The 17,120-nt window shown below is 30.3% G+C and overlaps 2 protein-coding genes across 2 annotated transcripts; both read right to left on the reverse strand.

The window, feature by feature from the left end:
- Positions 1 to 10,912: 10,912 nt before the first annotated feature.
- LOC108487094 (peroxisome biogenesis protein 5-like) lies at positions 10,913 to 13,317 on the reverse strand. Its single transcript, XM_017791326.2, has 2 exons — positions 12,038 to 13,317; positions 10,913 to 11,123 (listed from the first exon to the last, which is right to left on the reverse strand). The coding sequence occupies exons 1-2, from the start codon at positions 12,311 to 12,313 to the stop codon at positions 11,043 to 11,045; spliced, it is 357 nt and encodes a 118-aa protein (XP_017646815.1). The 5' UTR covers positions 12,314 to 13,317; the 3' UTR covers positions 10,913 to 11,042.
- LOC108487092 (pentatricopeptide repeat-containing protein At4g39530) lies at positions 12,429 to 16,761 on the reverse strand. The gene is made up of 2 exons (XM_017791325.2): positions 13,484 to 16,761; positions 12,429 to 12,559 (listed from the first exon to the last, which is right to left on the reverse strand). Exon 1 carries the CDS (start codon positions 16,602 to 16,604, stop codon positions 14,055 to 14,057), a length of 2,550 nt encoding a protein of 849 aa, XP_017646814.1. The 5' UTR covers positions 16,605 to 16,761; the 3' UTR covers positions 12,429 to 12,559; positions 13,484 to 14,054.
- Between the last annotated feature and the right edge of the window lie 359 nt (positions 16,762 to 17,120).

The following is a 17,120-nucleotide window of genomic DNA, read 5'->3' on the forward strand; positions in this document are numbered from 1 at the left end:
TACATTAAATTTTAAAAATAACAAAACTTAACTTAATAAATATTACAATTTAAAAAGTACAGTAACTAAATTAAAAACTTTTATCCTTATATATAACTACAAATTCCTAAAACAACTAAACAGAAACACAAAAATGCAATTTACATTTTTCTTTCTTCAATGCAGCTCTTTAACCCAGCAGGACACTAACTGACCAGCAGGCCGTTTGGTTAATTAAAATTAGTTCATCTATCTTCTTTTCTTTAAAAAACGACAATTGGGTTTTAAATGGCAAGGACAGCAATGAATTAATTACAGCCAGCATAAAACCAAGAACCGTATTTTATCACATAAAATCATCTGTATATGCATACATACATGTATAAAGTATAATGTCTTCTCCATTTGCTGATGATTTAATTAATTGGTTCTAATTTCCTGAACAAGTGGGAGTTATGCTTGTTACTAAAGGGATGAAGTTATTGGTACCCCACCCACTCCTTCCCAAAACAATATATCTACTTGGTATTCGACCTAGTTGGTATTCCAAGTTTCTTACAAGGAGTTGATTATATTTTAGTTTCATATTAAAAAAAATAAGTAAACTAGTCACTATTTATTAAATTAAAGAATAAACTGGTTCTTTTGTTAAATGTTTTATCTATGTACATTAGCATGAGATATACGTGACACGTTACATGTGATTGTTTAATTATTCAGTCAACCACATCAATTTTTAACCGTACAAATGGATAAAATTTTTAATAGAAATGACCAATTTACTCTTTAACTTGTGTTTACCAAACTATGATTTCAAATAAAAATATTTGGTGAATAAACATGTTTTCAAACCAAATTGGGATTTTAAGCAAGCCAAATTTTTTAACTTTTAACTTTTGAAAAAAATATTTTTCAATAAAATCACTTTTCACCCATTAAATCTTCTATTTTGCAACGTTATATCTAAAATAGATATTTTAATACATCATATCTAAAATAGATATTTTAAGTTCCAAAAATACTTATGAACAACGATGATAAACACTATTAAAATTTTTAAAAACACTTCTCCAAAATATTTTTTCGCAACATTTTTCAATTTAATGATTCTGATTTTTAATCTAATATACATATATTAATTTATTTTTTATAAAAACATAAAATATAACTGTTTTGATTAGAAGATAAATCTGTTTAATTAAAAGAAAATGGTTCTTGAGGTCAATGTTTTTAGGAGCATATGAATTTATGAATCCGCCATGCACTATGTGATTCACTATTCTTACATCACTGATATTGAAAGAAATAGTATAAAAATCAATTATGGGAAACAAATTAAAAGGGAATAATATTTATATAAATAGGCAGAATCCATGGATGGATGCAATATATGTAAGGGGAAGAGGCAACAATTTTCTTGGGAAACTAGTGGCTTTATTTTACAAATAATACTATGTTTCAAGACAAACTTAATAGTATAATGTAATAAAATAATCACACTTATTAAAAGATGGAGTAAGTTGTAAGGGGCAGTCGCGGGGCCTTGGGGTGTGGGATTCCACCTCTTTCCTTTTCTTATCTGTCATTTTTAAATTATAATATATTTTTTGTGTTTGAAGCTAAAGTTTTTTTATTGAATTAATATAAAACTTAATCAGATATGAAAAATTATATATCTTTTTATTTTAAATGATAAAAGATATTATTATTATGATGCTCTTTTATCTTTTTAAGATTTTATATAATTATTAAATAAAATAATTAAAAGTTTGAATTGACACAAATTATTTATCACTTCATAGATTATTCTTGATAATTTTATAAAAATATTTTCAAGGATACATAATTTAATATATTATTATCATGGATACTTTATTACTTTTATATATGCGGTTTCTACATCAACTTATGATTAATGTCTCATTTAATATTTTTAATTTGATGTATTTATATGTTTAAATTTCGTTTTACTTATAAATTTTATATTAATATCATACATATTTTATTTGTATTATTAATTAGTTTCAAATTATATATTTTATTATTTAATGTATATTATTTTTAAGAGAATAAATTATATTAAGATGATCATCTACTTTTAAAATATAAAAATTTTATTGTACATTCATCTATATTTAATATATCCTCTAACTTAATTTAACTTTAATTAAATTAGTTAGTAAGTTATAGATGTTAATAAACAAGCATGTTTTCTTATATTAAAAAAACTAATCATCTTTTTATTTTTTACTTTCAAATCATACTTTATTTTTATGTATTTAATTTTTAGGGAAGAATTTTTTCTTTTTCTTTTAATTTTCTATTTCTATTTTTTAATCTTTAACCAAATTTCAAAATTTGATAAAACCTCTAATGGTGGTTATAATTTTGACTCAGTTTGTGCTTTATGATTTTTATAAGGGTTTTTTTATTTTAATCATTGATTTAAGCATTTTCAAATTATTTTTTTATTTTTTCGGCATATAATTTGAGCGTCTCCAAAATTTTAATTAAAGTTAAATTAAATTTAAAATAATATTGTATATAATTAAATATAGAATAATATTTATATATCTTTAAAAATTAATGATGTAACATTATTTTATTAGTACTTACAAATTATATATTTTAAGATTATCTTAATATAAAATTATTCTATATTTTTAAACACATAATTTCCACACATATATAATATTTGTGAGTTAGCGAGGTCTCTATTTTCAAGGGTGAGTACTCTTTTATTATTTGTTTGGTAAAGAAAAAGGATGATGATGGAGAGGAGAGGAGAGGAGAGGGAGTGTGTTTCTATATTCTATAAAGTTTATTTTGATCATAGTGATGATGATAATTGCGAGAATTAATGGTTTCCCTTTTTCAAATGCAGCACTACCAAATTGATGAGCATGTGATTAGAATAAAGGTTTAAGGAGCAAATTTGTTTCACTAGAAAACAGCGGAATCCTCGCAAAGAAACCAGGCAAATTTTACTGTCTGGACCCTCCCTCCCTTCCTTTTCTCTTTTTTTATTCTTTTGTTGTTTTGTGATGAAAATGTTTTTGAACAAAGTGTAAGGGGCAGGGCCCATGGAAACCAACACCTTTTTATTTTATTCACTATAGGGAGAAGGCTTGAATTTTAACTTGAGTGAAACAGCCTTAACATTTTTCCCATCCCTACTACTACCTCTATGTGTTGATGGTTAAATTTGAAATTTGAAATTTGAAATTTAGAAAGTAAAGGAATTAAATTGTTAATTTTTGAAAAATATAATTTTTGAGTACATAAAAAGATTTACCAAAAGTCAAGATAAGTAGGTGACAAACAAAGCTGGATGAGTCAAGATGCTTGTGTTACGTCTTTGTATAAATATCTATCTATAATAACAATATATATATATTATTTATATGAATCATGAAATTCAATGGATGATATAGATTGGTGTCCAATACTATTGATGTGTATAAATGGACCATACCGAAACTTTTGACTTTAGGACAAACAAAGTTTTGCGTTTTCTTTGCTCTCTTAAAACGTGTCATAAGCCTAGGTATATGCTAATAGTCAAGTTGTTGGAATTGCACGTTAGCTTCAAACACGTTTATATTTTCTTTCAATCTTTCCCACCTTAATTTAAACTTTCTTTTATGGAGACTAGGGTTAATTTGTATTTTATTAATTTTATTTAAATAATAAATAAATTTATTATTTTTATTCTTAAAATTAATTTCTATATAATATCACAAGATACATATAATATCTCATGTGTTATTATCGATTATTTTGTTAACTAACTTTTAACAATACAAGTAGATAAAATTTTTAACAAAAAAATTAATTTACTTTTGATATAAAATATAAGAATTTATTTATTTATTTTTTGAGTAAATAAGGCAAAATATAATTTAACTCCTAATAAAAATTATATTTATGATACTTTTATCTTTTGGATCACATATTTTATATAACATACATAAAATAAGATACATTAGCCACATTAGTTTTAACATTATATTTAGATCACATATTTTATATAACATACATAAAATAAGATACATTAACTACATTAATTTTTAACATTATAAATAAATAAAATTTTAACATAAAAATTTATTTTTAATCTATTATATAAAAATTAATTTACTTATTTTTAAAATAAAAAAAGTAAAATATAATCTACGCTAATATAACCTCCACACAAATTTTGCACCCTAACATATGTAGTCAGTGTAGCTACTTACATTATTAAACAGAACACCCATGAAAAGGACAAGATTTTGCCTATACCAAGGAAACATCCCATCTATCAATCTAATTTTAATTTTAGGCTTAGTTAACTTTTTCTTTATTGAATTTTTTTGCTTTTCTGTTTGTAATATTTTACTTTTTTCTTTTCATTTTTATTTATAGAAATAAATTTTGTAATCACTTGGGTATTATTTATGTTTTAGTGTCAAAAGCATTTTCAGAAAACATGAAATGATTTGTATGAAAAAGCACTTTCAAGATTTTCTCTCGAGCATAAAAGTAGAAATGTACTTGAACTTATATAATTTTATATAATTTTGTATTAGTAATAATACTTATCCAAATTAAATTAAGAATTAATTGACAATTATATTTTTATAGTTTAATATTTAAATGTAGAAAATATTTTTTCACTAGGATATTAGAAATTTTATTATTATTCCCCAGGAAAAATTATTTACGAAAATACGTTTTCTAAAACCTACCTCATTATTAATTTTTATGGTGTCAATAGATTTTGTATAATAATTAATCCTCGACATTTTTGCATATGTTAAGTTTGTGGTTAGTGTAGCGTTTAAGGTGTTTTTGCTGAAACTGTAAGTCCTAACCTTAATGCAAGGAAATACAATAAACTCAACACCTTGTGGTGTTAAGATTGCAATTGACCCGAAGTGAAACACAGTTACTGAGTTATATGAATAAAATTATTAGAAACTATTGTGAATAACTTTATAGGAAATTATTGGTGGAAACATTAAGAGAACCCTGGGTATATGCTACTATTGGATAGTTATAAAGGCCTTGAAAATTTCCAGATTATGAAAGAGTGAAAGGAGGTCTTTACTGTAATTAGCAATTTGTATTAGGATGGATAACCTTCTTTCTTGTGTATGGTATTAAATAAACCTCAAATCTATTTAACTCCGTCATTTTTTTATACAAAATCTATTCAAAAGCTTAACATCAAGTGATATTATATATAAGGATAGTAAAAACTGACAACATAGAGAGCGTCAAGCATTGCGATTATGTGCATCATATATTATTATGCATTTAGAGGATGGAATGTCATAAACCAGATACTCAATTACATCGTATAATTCAACACGGCTAATGTTGATAATGGCATGTACCAATAATTTACTAACTAGTGACATTCGAATGCTAAATAACAATTGATTTCAAGCAGACAATATTCCCACCAAAAGCAATCCTATGATTGCTCGGAGCTATCTGAATACGCCATTAAGTATCATAATTCGTAGAAGAATGAAACTATTGTAAAAATACTCCTACATTAGATCAAATTCGCAAAAATGTTTTTGGTGGACGAAAAGTATTTTTCATTTTTCCCATCCCTTAATGAGAATGAATTAATTGATGTTTTCGATGGAGGAAACATTGTAAAAAAAAAAACATAATATTTTCAGTTGTGTGCCATTTCAAAACAATGAAAATCATAAACATCTGTAATAACAGTGTTATATGATAATTAATTACATGATTTATCAACTACTAACCCGTGACATATATTTATACTGATGAAATTGTATAAGTTGACAACAATAAGAGGCAACTATATAACATTAAACTTAACAACTACCAATGTCGAGGTTCAATAGGATAGCTTAAGTGTTAGGCTTATTGGGAATATCAGAAAAAATATTGAACTCAACACTTGTTGTTGAGGTCTGTGGTAATTTTAGGGTTAAGGTTTAAGGAGATCAAGTTTATAGAGATCTTTAAGAAAGGTATTGAATTCGACACATATGGTTGTTGAGTTCATTAGGTTCAACAATTTGAAATGACTAGTCTTGATAATTTTTTCCATTGTTGGTGACTTTCAGCAAACTTAAACTTTATATCACCCTATAAATTGTGTTTATCAGGTTGAATGTGTAACTAGAAAAACATACAAAATTGTGATGCGTCTAAGAATATTCACATCCTTAAAATTATTACAAATACCCATAACTCAACATTATGGTGCATCAACTCTGTTAGCAATTAGGGTTTTTTTTTTTTTTTTCATACTAGATAAAGTATTGCTACAATTGTGTTATGTGAAAAAAGTGGAACACTAACTTCTGATAAGTTAGTAAAGTTTTTGTAGTTGTTGGATATGTTGTATGCATGGTTATAAGTGAAACACTAATTTCAGATGAAATGATAAATTTAGATTTTCAGTATTATTACGGGTGATTAACTTATTTCAATTTTTATTTCAATTTTAGATTAAGATTAATGTTTTAGATTAATTATAGAGAGGTTTCTAAGTGTTTGTCAAAAGTTAAAAAAAAAATCTCACACGTCATCATTCAATTGGCTAATGACTACGTCAGCAATCCATGTGGATTAACGGAATTGTTAACGGCAGTGATTAGTTTAAACAATTATTTTAATTAAAGTGACTAAATTGAGAAAATAAACTTAGAGTGGCCCAAATTGAATAAACCTTATTTTAGAGTGACCTTAGATCTAGTTTTAGCTTCTTCTTTTTTTTTTTTTACTATTATTGAGATTAATTAGATCAGAAATTATTTTAGGATTGACATGAAAGAAAGTGAAATAGTGAAATTAGAAGTTTTAATAGTAATTTAAACAATGGAAGATTAGGAAAGTTCTAAGTTAATTTTAAGCCAAAATCACGTTCACTCTTCTTCATCGTCGCTGCTTCAATCAAAATTTTCTTACCCAAAATAAGAATACTCTTCACTTCATCTCCTTCCCCACCATGCTCGATCACCAAGTACCCTTCTTTGCCGCACTTACCTTTTTTCTATGAATTGTTCTTTTTAATTTCTCCATTCTCATTCCACCACCCATGTATGTTGCGCGTTTCAATTTTTGAAGGCGAATAAAGCCGAGGATTCAACGTTTCTAAGCAATCTCTCAATTTCGATTGCCTTATATTATAGTTAATTTAATTGCTTCATGTTTTAAAATTATTTTGTGATTGCTTGTCTTCTAAATTTATCTTGTGAAGTAATTGATTTAATGTTAATTTTCTCAAATGATGCTTTATTTAAATTGTTATTTTTATTAAATGATAAAAATGCTTAGTAAAATTAGCATGAAATTATTTGAATATATTTGGCATGCCGTAAAATGTAGGGATCTCATTTTTACTTTTTGTTCATTATGCAAACTGCATTGAACGTCTAGGAGTGTCGTTATTATTGTGCATTGCGCATTTGATGTTTGGTTAGTCATTGATTGTTTGGTGCTCGGTTGGACACTCATGTGTCTAAATGTTTCTCCATCTTATGTTACTTAGACTAATTTTAAAATGTGAATTTGTATCAATGCATTGTGGAAGGTTAATGAATCGTTAGTAATGTTTATTGCGAAATGTTTTATGGAAGTGAACTTGCTATACTTGAAATATTTAAATTGTTTTTAAATCTTGTTATGAAATACTTATTTTAATTATTCTTGTTATACTTGAAATGTTTAAATGGATTAAAGATTTTGCTTATTGAAGTTAGGAGTGATAACGGTTCGATTTGATTGGTTTTTTTTTTTGGATATTTTGAACCATCCATCATAATTTGGTTTGATTCTCGATTTTTACATTTTAATTTTTATTTTGAATTTTTAGACTTATTTTGACAAAATTAAATTTGTTTTATAACATTTAAATATTATTTAACAATATTTTAAAGCTCTTTTCATAAATATTTCTACTATAATTTTCAAAAGAACTTTTAAATTATTTTACTATTTTAAATATAATTTTTTATTTTATAACATAAAAATTAAAATTAATTATAAATGCAATAAAAATTGAATTAGGTTCGATTTTGGGTAATCGCGATTTTTAAACTTGCATTTTATAAACCGTCCAAATATCTTAATTCAAGTCAGTTGAAGAAATAAATACAGTGGCAAAACTGGATTGAAGTTGCAATTGTGGGTGCGTGGTGAGCCCCATGTCTGAACCATATCGCACAAGTTGAGTCCGTATAGAACTATACTTCTACTATTTCACTTTTATTAGGACAGGGTTTTTCAATCCTTATGTTCTTATTTTCTTTTCTTATTACTCTACAATCGTTCTATTGCCATTATCAACATTTATTATAACATGCTTTAAAATTAAAGAATAATCCTATAATATAATATAAAATAAATTTACAAAATGCCTCATAATATTAAATTTTTTAATACATAGTTTTATTATAAAATAAAATTTAAGTTTATAATATCATTTCTATTTAATTCTAATATAGTATATTTTGAATTTTATATCATTAAAATATTTATATTCTTTTACAGTCATATTGCATTTTTTTATTTTTATATCATTAATTTTTTTGTAATTATTATTAATTCATGAAATTCAAATAACTTAATTTTTTAAAGCAATGGTTTATCCAAGCATTATAAAAACAATTACTGATATTTAAAAATTCAATAATCTTAAATATTACGTCTAAGCACATGTTTATTATTTAACAGGGGTTAGAAGTACTTAATTTTATTGGGGATAGATGGAGGTTCCAAATTGCAATAATAGTGATGAAGTGGTGCACTTTGTATGCATTTTCTTTTCTTCTGGTTAGTATCATATTTTTTGTTTTATATAATATAGATGGTGTCACGTGAAGGTGTAAATGAATACATCATTTAATCAACAATTCATAAGAGTTTGGTTTTTATTTATTTAAACTAATAAATAAAAAATAACAAAATTTTGCTTGCTTGTTGATACGGCTAGACTCTTTCAAGAGAAATTTTTGAAGTATCGTTTGTCAGGCAGTCGACACGACCCTCAACAATAAAAGTTATTGTCCTTGTGATCTTGTTAAAACCCCGACAACAGGATCAAGACTTTCGGTTGTTGAGGGCAACGCTGACTACTTGGTGGACAACATTTCGAAGACTTCTTTCGAAAAAGTCAGGCCCTCTCAAAACTTGTTTATTAAACAAACCAAATACGAAAATAACAAGATTTCCTGGCTACCTGTTTACTTCTTTGGAAAGCACCCACGACGAGAGGATTAGTCATTGCTGTAGGCAGTGGATACCTGACTGCCGCTCAACATGCGAGCGTTTGGCTTAGAAAATACTGCAACTAAATATATGAATTAGGCGGTGTCCACAAGTATACGGTTTAGGTTGTAATATAGTTTTACAACGGAATACAGGAGTACTCCGAGGATCGTATCCAAGGGAGGCTTGATTAAATAGCAATTAACTTCTACACCAATAAATCTAAATAGTACTTAATTGAAATCATTGTATGACAAATCATAAATAAATATATTCAGAAGTAAAACACGCAAAATAAGAAAATAACAGAACAATTGTAAATCACTCAAATAAGCAAACAAAAGACTAACTCGTTTCAGTGTTCATAATTAACTATCAATTTAGGGTTTTAATTAATTAGCTAGTAAATAACCTAGTTATTACCTTCCAGCTTCTAACTAAATTAACTAGTCGAAACGAACTACTTATTTCTCGACCTCACAGTTCAAACTGGGACAAGTTGGGAGATGCGTAGTAGACTTATTCTCTCGACCTCATCTACCTAAATGACTTCCTAGGGTCATTAATCCTAGGGTTTAATTTCACTTAACCTGATCCAACTAATTCTAAAATAAACCTAAAATGTTCGTTAACTTCCACTCGTTAATCTCCCTAGGGTTTTAGTTACACATGAATCTAAATATAAACATATGTAATTTAATTCCAAATATTAACAACAATATTTAAAAGAGTAAAAGAGAGGAGAAGACTTGGATCCCGAGATATCAATTGCACGCAAGTGGATTAATTGGGTTCCATGGACTAAGTATTGCTACATCACCTCTTATCACACTACCCTAGGTGCCACCCCTTTCCAATTAGTATTCGGCAAGGATCCACCTTGGCTTCTCTCCTATTTTACTGGTTTTACTAGGATTGAAGCTGTGAATAAGACTCTACAAGATAGGGATGCACTTTTACAAAATGCTCAAGATAGGTTCTTGCAAGCTCAACAACGAATGAAGAACACTAATGATTTGGGGCATAGAGAGTTGAATTTTGGAGTCGAAGATTGGGCTTGGCTATGGCTTCAACCGTATTGACAGTTGATGATAACTAAATAAAAGCATCACAAGCTGCTCCCGAAGTATTTTGGTCCTTTTAAGGTCTTAAACAAGATAGGAACAGTGGCCTGTTAGCTTGAGTTACCTACGAGTAGCAGGATATATGATATGTTCCATGTTTCTTTGTTCAAAGAATACAAGTAACCTCAACCAAATGCTGTAAGAGACTTTCCCTTAGTATGTAATGGCAAGGCCTTACCCACTCCACAAGTTATTATTCGTAGCAGGCTCAATTGAGGCCGACAAGAACTGTTAGTGCAATGGTCAAGTTGCCCTCAAGAAGATGCCACCTTGGAACTGTTTGATTTTTTTCAAAAAGCTTATCTTGAATTTGAGCTTGTGGAAAGCACAACTCTGAGAGGGAGAATGCCATTATTGGAAAACAATATCAGAGAAGGAAGGAATAGAAATGGATACGGCAACAAATTAAAGTTTTATTTATTTCCTCTATTATATTAGATTTTTCTTTTTGTTTCCTTTATAAACTTTAGTCTTGGTAGTCAAGATCCTCTAAGTTATTGATCTTTATTTTACATCAATCAAGACTTTTTTCTTTGTCATTAACCGTATATAAAAGGCTACCAATATTGAATAAAGAAGGAACAAACAATTATTTTATTACAATGTTATTCTTGAAGGGGGTTCAGTCAAGGACAAATCTGCTTCTTTGATTAACTATAAGTCAGAGCAAGAATTCTCTCACGTCTAGACCTGTGACTAGATCCTATACCAAGGCTCATAACATTCTTCCAGGTTGGTAGGATAGGCCTCCTGAGCACGCATCATTGCTGCAATAGCCTGTACAGAGATATCTAATCAGTGCATTACATTTTTTCTACAAAGTCAAATATTCGGACCCCAATAAGTACCACATAAAACTGCAGATGCATTAATCAAGAATATCAGAAGTATAAAAAGGTCTTGCATAATCCATTTAAGTCTCTAGATAATGACAAGCAGATACATTAATCATACAAAACAATTTGCAATAAATGTGAAACATTACACTTCATAGGCTTGATATAAACATAGTTTAAGATGGAGCCTCATCCATTCAAATTAATCTTAATTAAGCCAACAAGGTTTTGACATGGTTCAAGAATAAATAGAAGCGATGATAAGTAAAAAGTAATGCACTACTAGTTCATGTGACAACAAATGATAATAGGTTAGGTCCAGAAAATTAGCAGCCAGGCAAAGACTGCGGCCTTATCCTCAGGCCACTAAGATAAACATGATACCAATCATATTGCAAACTAAAGCGTTTAAACCAAAAATATCTCCTCCTATCCCTTTCCAGTAAAAGTTTTCATATATAAGAAATGAACATTGCATGGTACACCAAAGTGGCTATATCAAGCCAGCAAATAAAACACAATGTAGCGGTACAAGAAAATAGATCCTTCGTGTTGAAAGGTTTTCTTGCTTGCTAAATCAATAGGTTGTTCTGTTTCCTAAAATATGATGGCGTTCACAGGGCATTAGACAAGATTCAAAATGATTTAGATTCAGGTGGAATAGAAAGGTAAATGGTCAACCTAGCCAGGCAAAGAATCATAACCAAAGATGCTGAACAGATGGCTGAACTAGATAAGCAGTCACATCTCTTAGTAGAAATTCTTGTAGTATTAAAGAACACAAAAACAATGTCCTTTGGTGTAAGAATACACATGAACTATCCAACTCTGACAAACTAGAGCAAAGTGGATTACCTGTTGGTCATCATCATTTTCAGCATGGGTTATTCCTAGCAATCTCCAACCTTCAGCATTCTCAGGATTTTTCATAACTTCAGCCTCTAGGGCAAGCACTGCTTCACTCAAAAGCCCTTTCCTGAATGGCTCTTGACCTTCTTTTAAAGGATTTTGATGATCAACATATGGATTCATACCAGAAAATACATAGACACCCCTTGAAGCGTCCAACCGCTGCTTAGCAGCTAATTGCTCATTAAGGAACCTACAAGTTTTCACAACCAAAACATTCATGTAGAATTAAAAGAGGTTATGAAGTGAACTTCTTCAAGGCTACCAAACTTACTCATCATATGAATTTGCCCAGTTATCATACGAACTATCCCCCAAAGCCCCCTCACCAACTTGACGACCAAATTCTTCTGCCCAGTCATCAACATGCAACTTTGAGAATATATTGACCCATTGATCATCAACCGACTCTTGTTGCAATCTTTCGGCACCAAATTCATTGGCCCAACGGTCAGGTCCACGGAAAACCTATTAATCATCAAGTCAAGAACATTTAATGAAATGAAGAAAATTAGAATATTTCAAATAAGAATAAGAGCTTCGCATGGTTTAAGAGTCTCAAAATAATACATAACATGCAGAATCATTAGTTGCAGTTTGTATCCAGAATAAACAAATCAAAAGACCCTAGTTGTTCTCATACAGTAGCAAACTCCTCACCCCACTGGACAGGTTGAAGAAAATCAAAGAACCACCAACTTATCTAGCATCTGAAAAACAGTTGGCAGATGTTTTTACTAAAGGGCTCAACCGTAAGACTTATCATAATCTTCTTTGCAAGTTGGGCATGCAAGACATATATGCACCAACTTGAGGGGTAGTGTTGAGAAATTTTTGATTATTTGATAGCATTAATTAGTATCTTTAGAGATTACAACTGATTTTTAGAGATTTTAATTAAGAGATATTCTTTCCTTAAGTTGATTCAATCTTCATGTATATATAGTTGTACATATTTCTAAGAAATACATACTTTTGAGTGAGTTTTTTCATCTCTAATTTCATCACAGCACATCAGTGCATATATTAACTCATGCATAGTAACGATTATATCATTAAGAGCTACCTTGACACATTGCAAGTATTTAGCCAAACAGTTTTAAATAACCTGAAACTTAAGATCACTGTTTTGAGAGAGTGTATGTGCAAGCATCCTGGTCTGCTAAATTGCAGCCAAACTTTCTATATTTCCCCTTCTCATTTGATCTACAGATGTTAACTGAGCTTGTTCCTGTATGTTGTAAATACTTCTTATTTATGGCAAAGGATACATTGCACATACGGAAAACATAAATCAAACAAATCTAAATTCAGATACAATATTTTCATGTTTTTCAGCGCCCCCCAAAAAAAAAAAAAGGTCAAGTAGCAAGAAAGAGGGACAACTTTTACCTCTTATAAAAGGTTATAACGTTGAAATAGACCTGATAATGACCTAAATGGATTCCTTTAAAGCAACCTCGGGCTTAGCAATTGAACCTTGATTAGCTAGTAAAACCTTGGAAGGAATAAGAAAAAAAATGAAAGTCAATGCCTAATATGCTCTTAGCAAGATCTTCCAACTTACCAATTACTAACTCCTTAAATTCTATCTCAAATACTAAATCCATCAGCTAGTAATAATTTCAGCATCTTTGCATTCATACTACTCCAACAATATCCTGATGGTTTTGGCTACAAAGCAAGGAAGCAAAACAGCCTTTATAGCAAAACGTAAAATATTAACAAAATCCACCAGCTTATATCTCCAAACATCAACTCTCAATGGCAAAAAGATGCTAAACTCAGGTTGTCTGCACCAAATGATCTGAATTCTGTATCAGGAGTTAAGCAATATAGAAGCACATACCCAGCAGCCTTAATATGCACAATATATCCCTTTAAGCTCAAAGTTTTAGGATGAGCTGCATAAGAAAGAACTTAGAATAATCCATTGTCAATTACACAATTGCCACATCTCATCTCAATCATCTACAGGAATGGCAATATCAGGCACATATCCAGCACCCTTAATATGCATAATCAAATTGTCCAAAACTAAATATATTAAACCAGAATCATGATGAGTTCTATCCCTTGCAATAAAGACATTATTTTCATTATTAACTTCAATCCAACTACAGCCAGGTTCTTTAAGTACACCTTCTAAGTCCATTTTCTCCCTCACCCTCTTAACATCTGCCCACATACCCTTTGATGCAAAAATATTTGAAAGTAGAGTATATGAACCACTATCCATTGGGTCAATTGAAATTGCCCTTTCTGCTGCATATCTCCCTAATTCGACATTACCAACAATCCTACATGAACTAAGTAAGGTCCTCCATAACACTGCAGCTGGTTTTATTGGCACTGATTCAATTAAGGCCTTTGCTTCATATAATTTACCAGCATGGCCCAAGAGAGAGACCACACAAGCATAATGTTCTATCCCAGGTTCAACTCCAAATGTAGGCATTGACTCAAAGTGCTGAAGTCCAAGCTCAACAAACCCTGCATGTACACATGCTGAGAGAAGACCAACAAATGTCACATAATTTGGTTTCATTCCTTCTTTCAGCATTCTTTTAAATATCTGAAGGGCACCTTCAGCTTCTCCATGATGAGCATATGTTGAGATCATGGAATTCCAACACACGATATCCCTCCAAGTAGTGGTATTAAATGTTTTGCAAGCATCTTCAAAGCTTCCACATTTGGCATACATATCAATGATAGCATTTGTAACAAAGGGATCAGAGTCCAGACCATGTTTTATCAGCTGAGTGTGGAACTGTTGACCATGTTGGAGACTTGCTAGGTTACTCGAAGCAGTCATTAAGGCAGCAAAAGTGAATTCGTTAGGTTTTTGTCTTGATAGTTGTAATTTTGAGAAGAGTTTCAGTGTCTCCTCATTTTCCAGCTGTTGTGTATAGCCAAAAAACAGCGCATTCCAAACAACAATATCTTTCTCCTTCATCTCCTCAAATAAAAGTCTTGCTTCTTTAACATGTGAACACTTTGAATAAACATCTATCAGAGAACTTCTAACAAACAAGTCCAGAGATACCCCAAACCTGATGATAAGTGTATGGATCTGCCGGCTCAGTTCTATGGTACATAGTGCAGCTGACACCCCAAGAAGGCTAACAAAAGTTAAAAGGCTTGGTTGGAGTGATTGTCGCCTCATGTTGTGGAAAAGCTCCAATGCTTCAGAGAGCCTCTCTAGACTTGAGTATCCTTCAATCATCGCATTATATGAGACTACATTCTGATCACCCATAATGTCAAAAGCTCTTCTTGCATCAATCAGAGAACTGCATTTTGCATACATATCAATCAAAGCATTTGCCACAAAATCATCAGACTCAAGATTGTCTTTGATAGTATAAGCATGCACTTGTCTCCCCTGATCCAGACCATTGAGTGAACCACATGATGTGAGAACACTAGTGCAAGCAAAGGCATCAGCTTTCCAACCCAATCTGGTCATCTCAGAAAACAGATTCATAGCTTCCCTGTTAAATGAGTTTTGCATGTAGCCAGCAATCATTGTAGTCCAAGAAATAACATTTCTAGCCGTCATCTCATCAAAAAGCCTGCGTGCAGCTTTGACCTTACCACATTTACAATAAAAATCTATTAGCACATTAATGACAGAAACGTCCATTTCATCTCCCCTCCTTAAAACATGGCAGTGAACCTGCTTTCCTCCTTGAATAAAATTAAGCACTGAACATGCACTCAAAACACTAGACAGTACATATCGATCTGGCATCACATCAGTTGCTTTCCTTTGTCTAAACAATTGTAGTGCCACCTCAGCCTTCCCGCTTTTCATGTACCCTGTTATCATTATCGTCCAAGTCACCGCATTTTTCCCTTTTAAACCATCAAAAACCAACCTTGCTTCATCTATGCACCCACTTTTCATGTAAAAATCAACCAAACAAGTCCCCACATAAACATCTTGATCAAAACCACATTTGAAAACGAAATCATGAATCTGAACTCCCAGTTTACCTCCATCCCCCATCTGCATACAAGCTCGAATAACACTAGCCAAAATATACTCATTTGGACCCTTACAACAATTTCTTCGAAACTCCAAGAACAAAGCCAACGCCTTCTCAATATACCCATGTCGGGTATACATAGAAACCATTGTGGACCAAGAAACCAAGTTTTTTTTAGGCATTTCATCGAACAGTTTACTCGCGTCACCTAACTTATCATACCTAGAGTAAAGATTCAAGAGAATGTTTATCAGAAAAGTGTCAGACTGAAAACCGGACACAACAATTTGCGCCTGGATTCTTTTGTAGTGTGCAATGGGAGTGGGGTAGGAAGGCAGTTTCCGAAGGAGGTTAGCGAATAGGCACCTTTTGAGTTGGGGATCTGGAGGGAAAAGATATGGGTCTTTTGAAGGAAGAAGATCTAAGGCTATTGTGGATAAATTAAAGGCTTGTTTATTAGTCGATTTCTGATTGTTTTTGAGATGTATTTTTAACAGGTAGCAGTAATTGTTTCTCATTTTTCTGAGAGGGAGAATAGAGTGACATTCCAACCGGCTGATAAAAGGTCTAATTCAGCAGGGCTAGAGGCACGAAATGCCGATCAAACCCGTTAAAGGAAGCCCAATCAAAGCATGCAAACAACAATCCGTTAAGAAATGACGTATCGAGTCGAATTGAATTAAAAAATAATTTAAAAATAAATTTGAAAAACACAAGTAATTAAATAGGCCATGGATAATATATATTAGATTAGATTTTATAATGTATTATCTATAAAAATTTTATATACGATAAATAATTCAAACTTATCATATAAAATAAATTAATAAAATTTTTATCTTATAAATAAAAATTAATTTCATAAAAAGTTAATAGTTTTATTTATTATCATATAAATTCATCTAATAGAACTCTTTTAATAGAATTAAAATTATTATTTAAAGTATTATAAATTTTCTTACCAAGTAAATTTATTTAATAAAATATTTTAATAATTCTTATTACAAATGTGATAAAATTTATTATCAAGTAAA

Source organism: Gossypium arboreum, chromosome 5 (assembly GCF_025698485.1).
Source record: "Gossypium arboreum isolate Shixiya-1 chromosome 5, ASM2569848v2, whole genome shotgun sequence".
NCBI lineage: Eukaryota > Viridiplantae > Streptophyta > Magnoliopsida > Malvales > Malvaceae > Gossypium > Gossypium arboreum.

Coding starts and splice junctions, on each gene's coding strand:
- LOC108487094 (XM_017791326.2), bottom strand. CDS start 12,313: ATGAATGTTTTGGTTGTGAAAACTTGTAGGTTCCTTAATGAGCAATTA. Junction 11,124..12,037: donor AAAATGATGATGACCAACAG/GTAATCCACTTT, acceptor ATCTCTGTACAG/GCTATTGCAGCAATGATGCG.
- LOC108487092 (XM_017791325.2), bottom strand. CDS start 16,604: ATGAGAAACAATTACTGCTACCTGTTAAAAATACATCTCAAAAACAAT.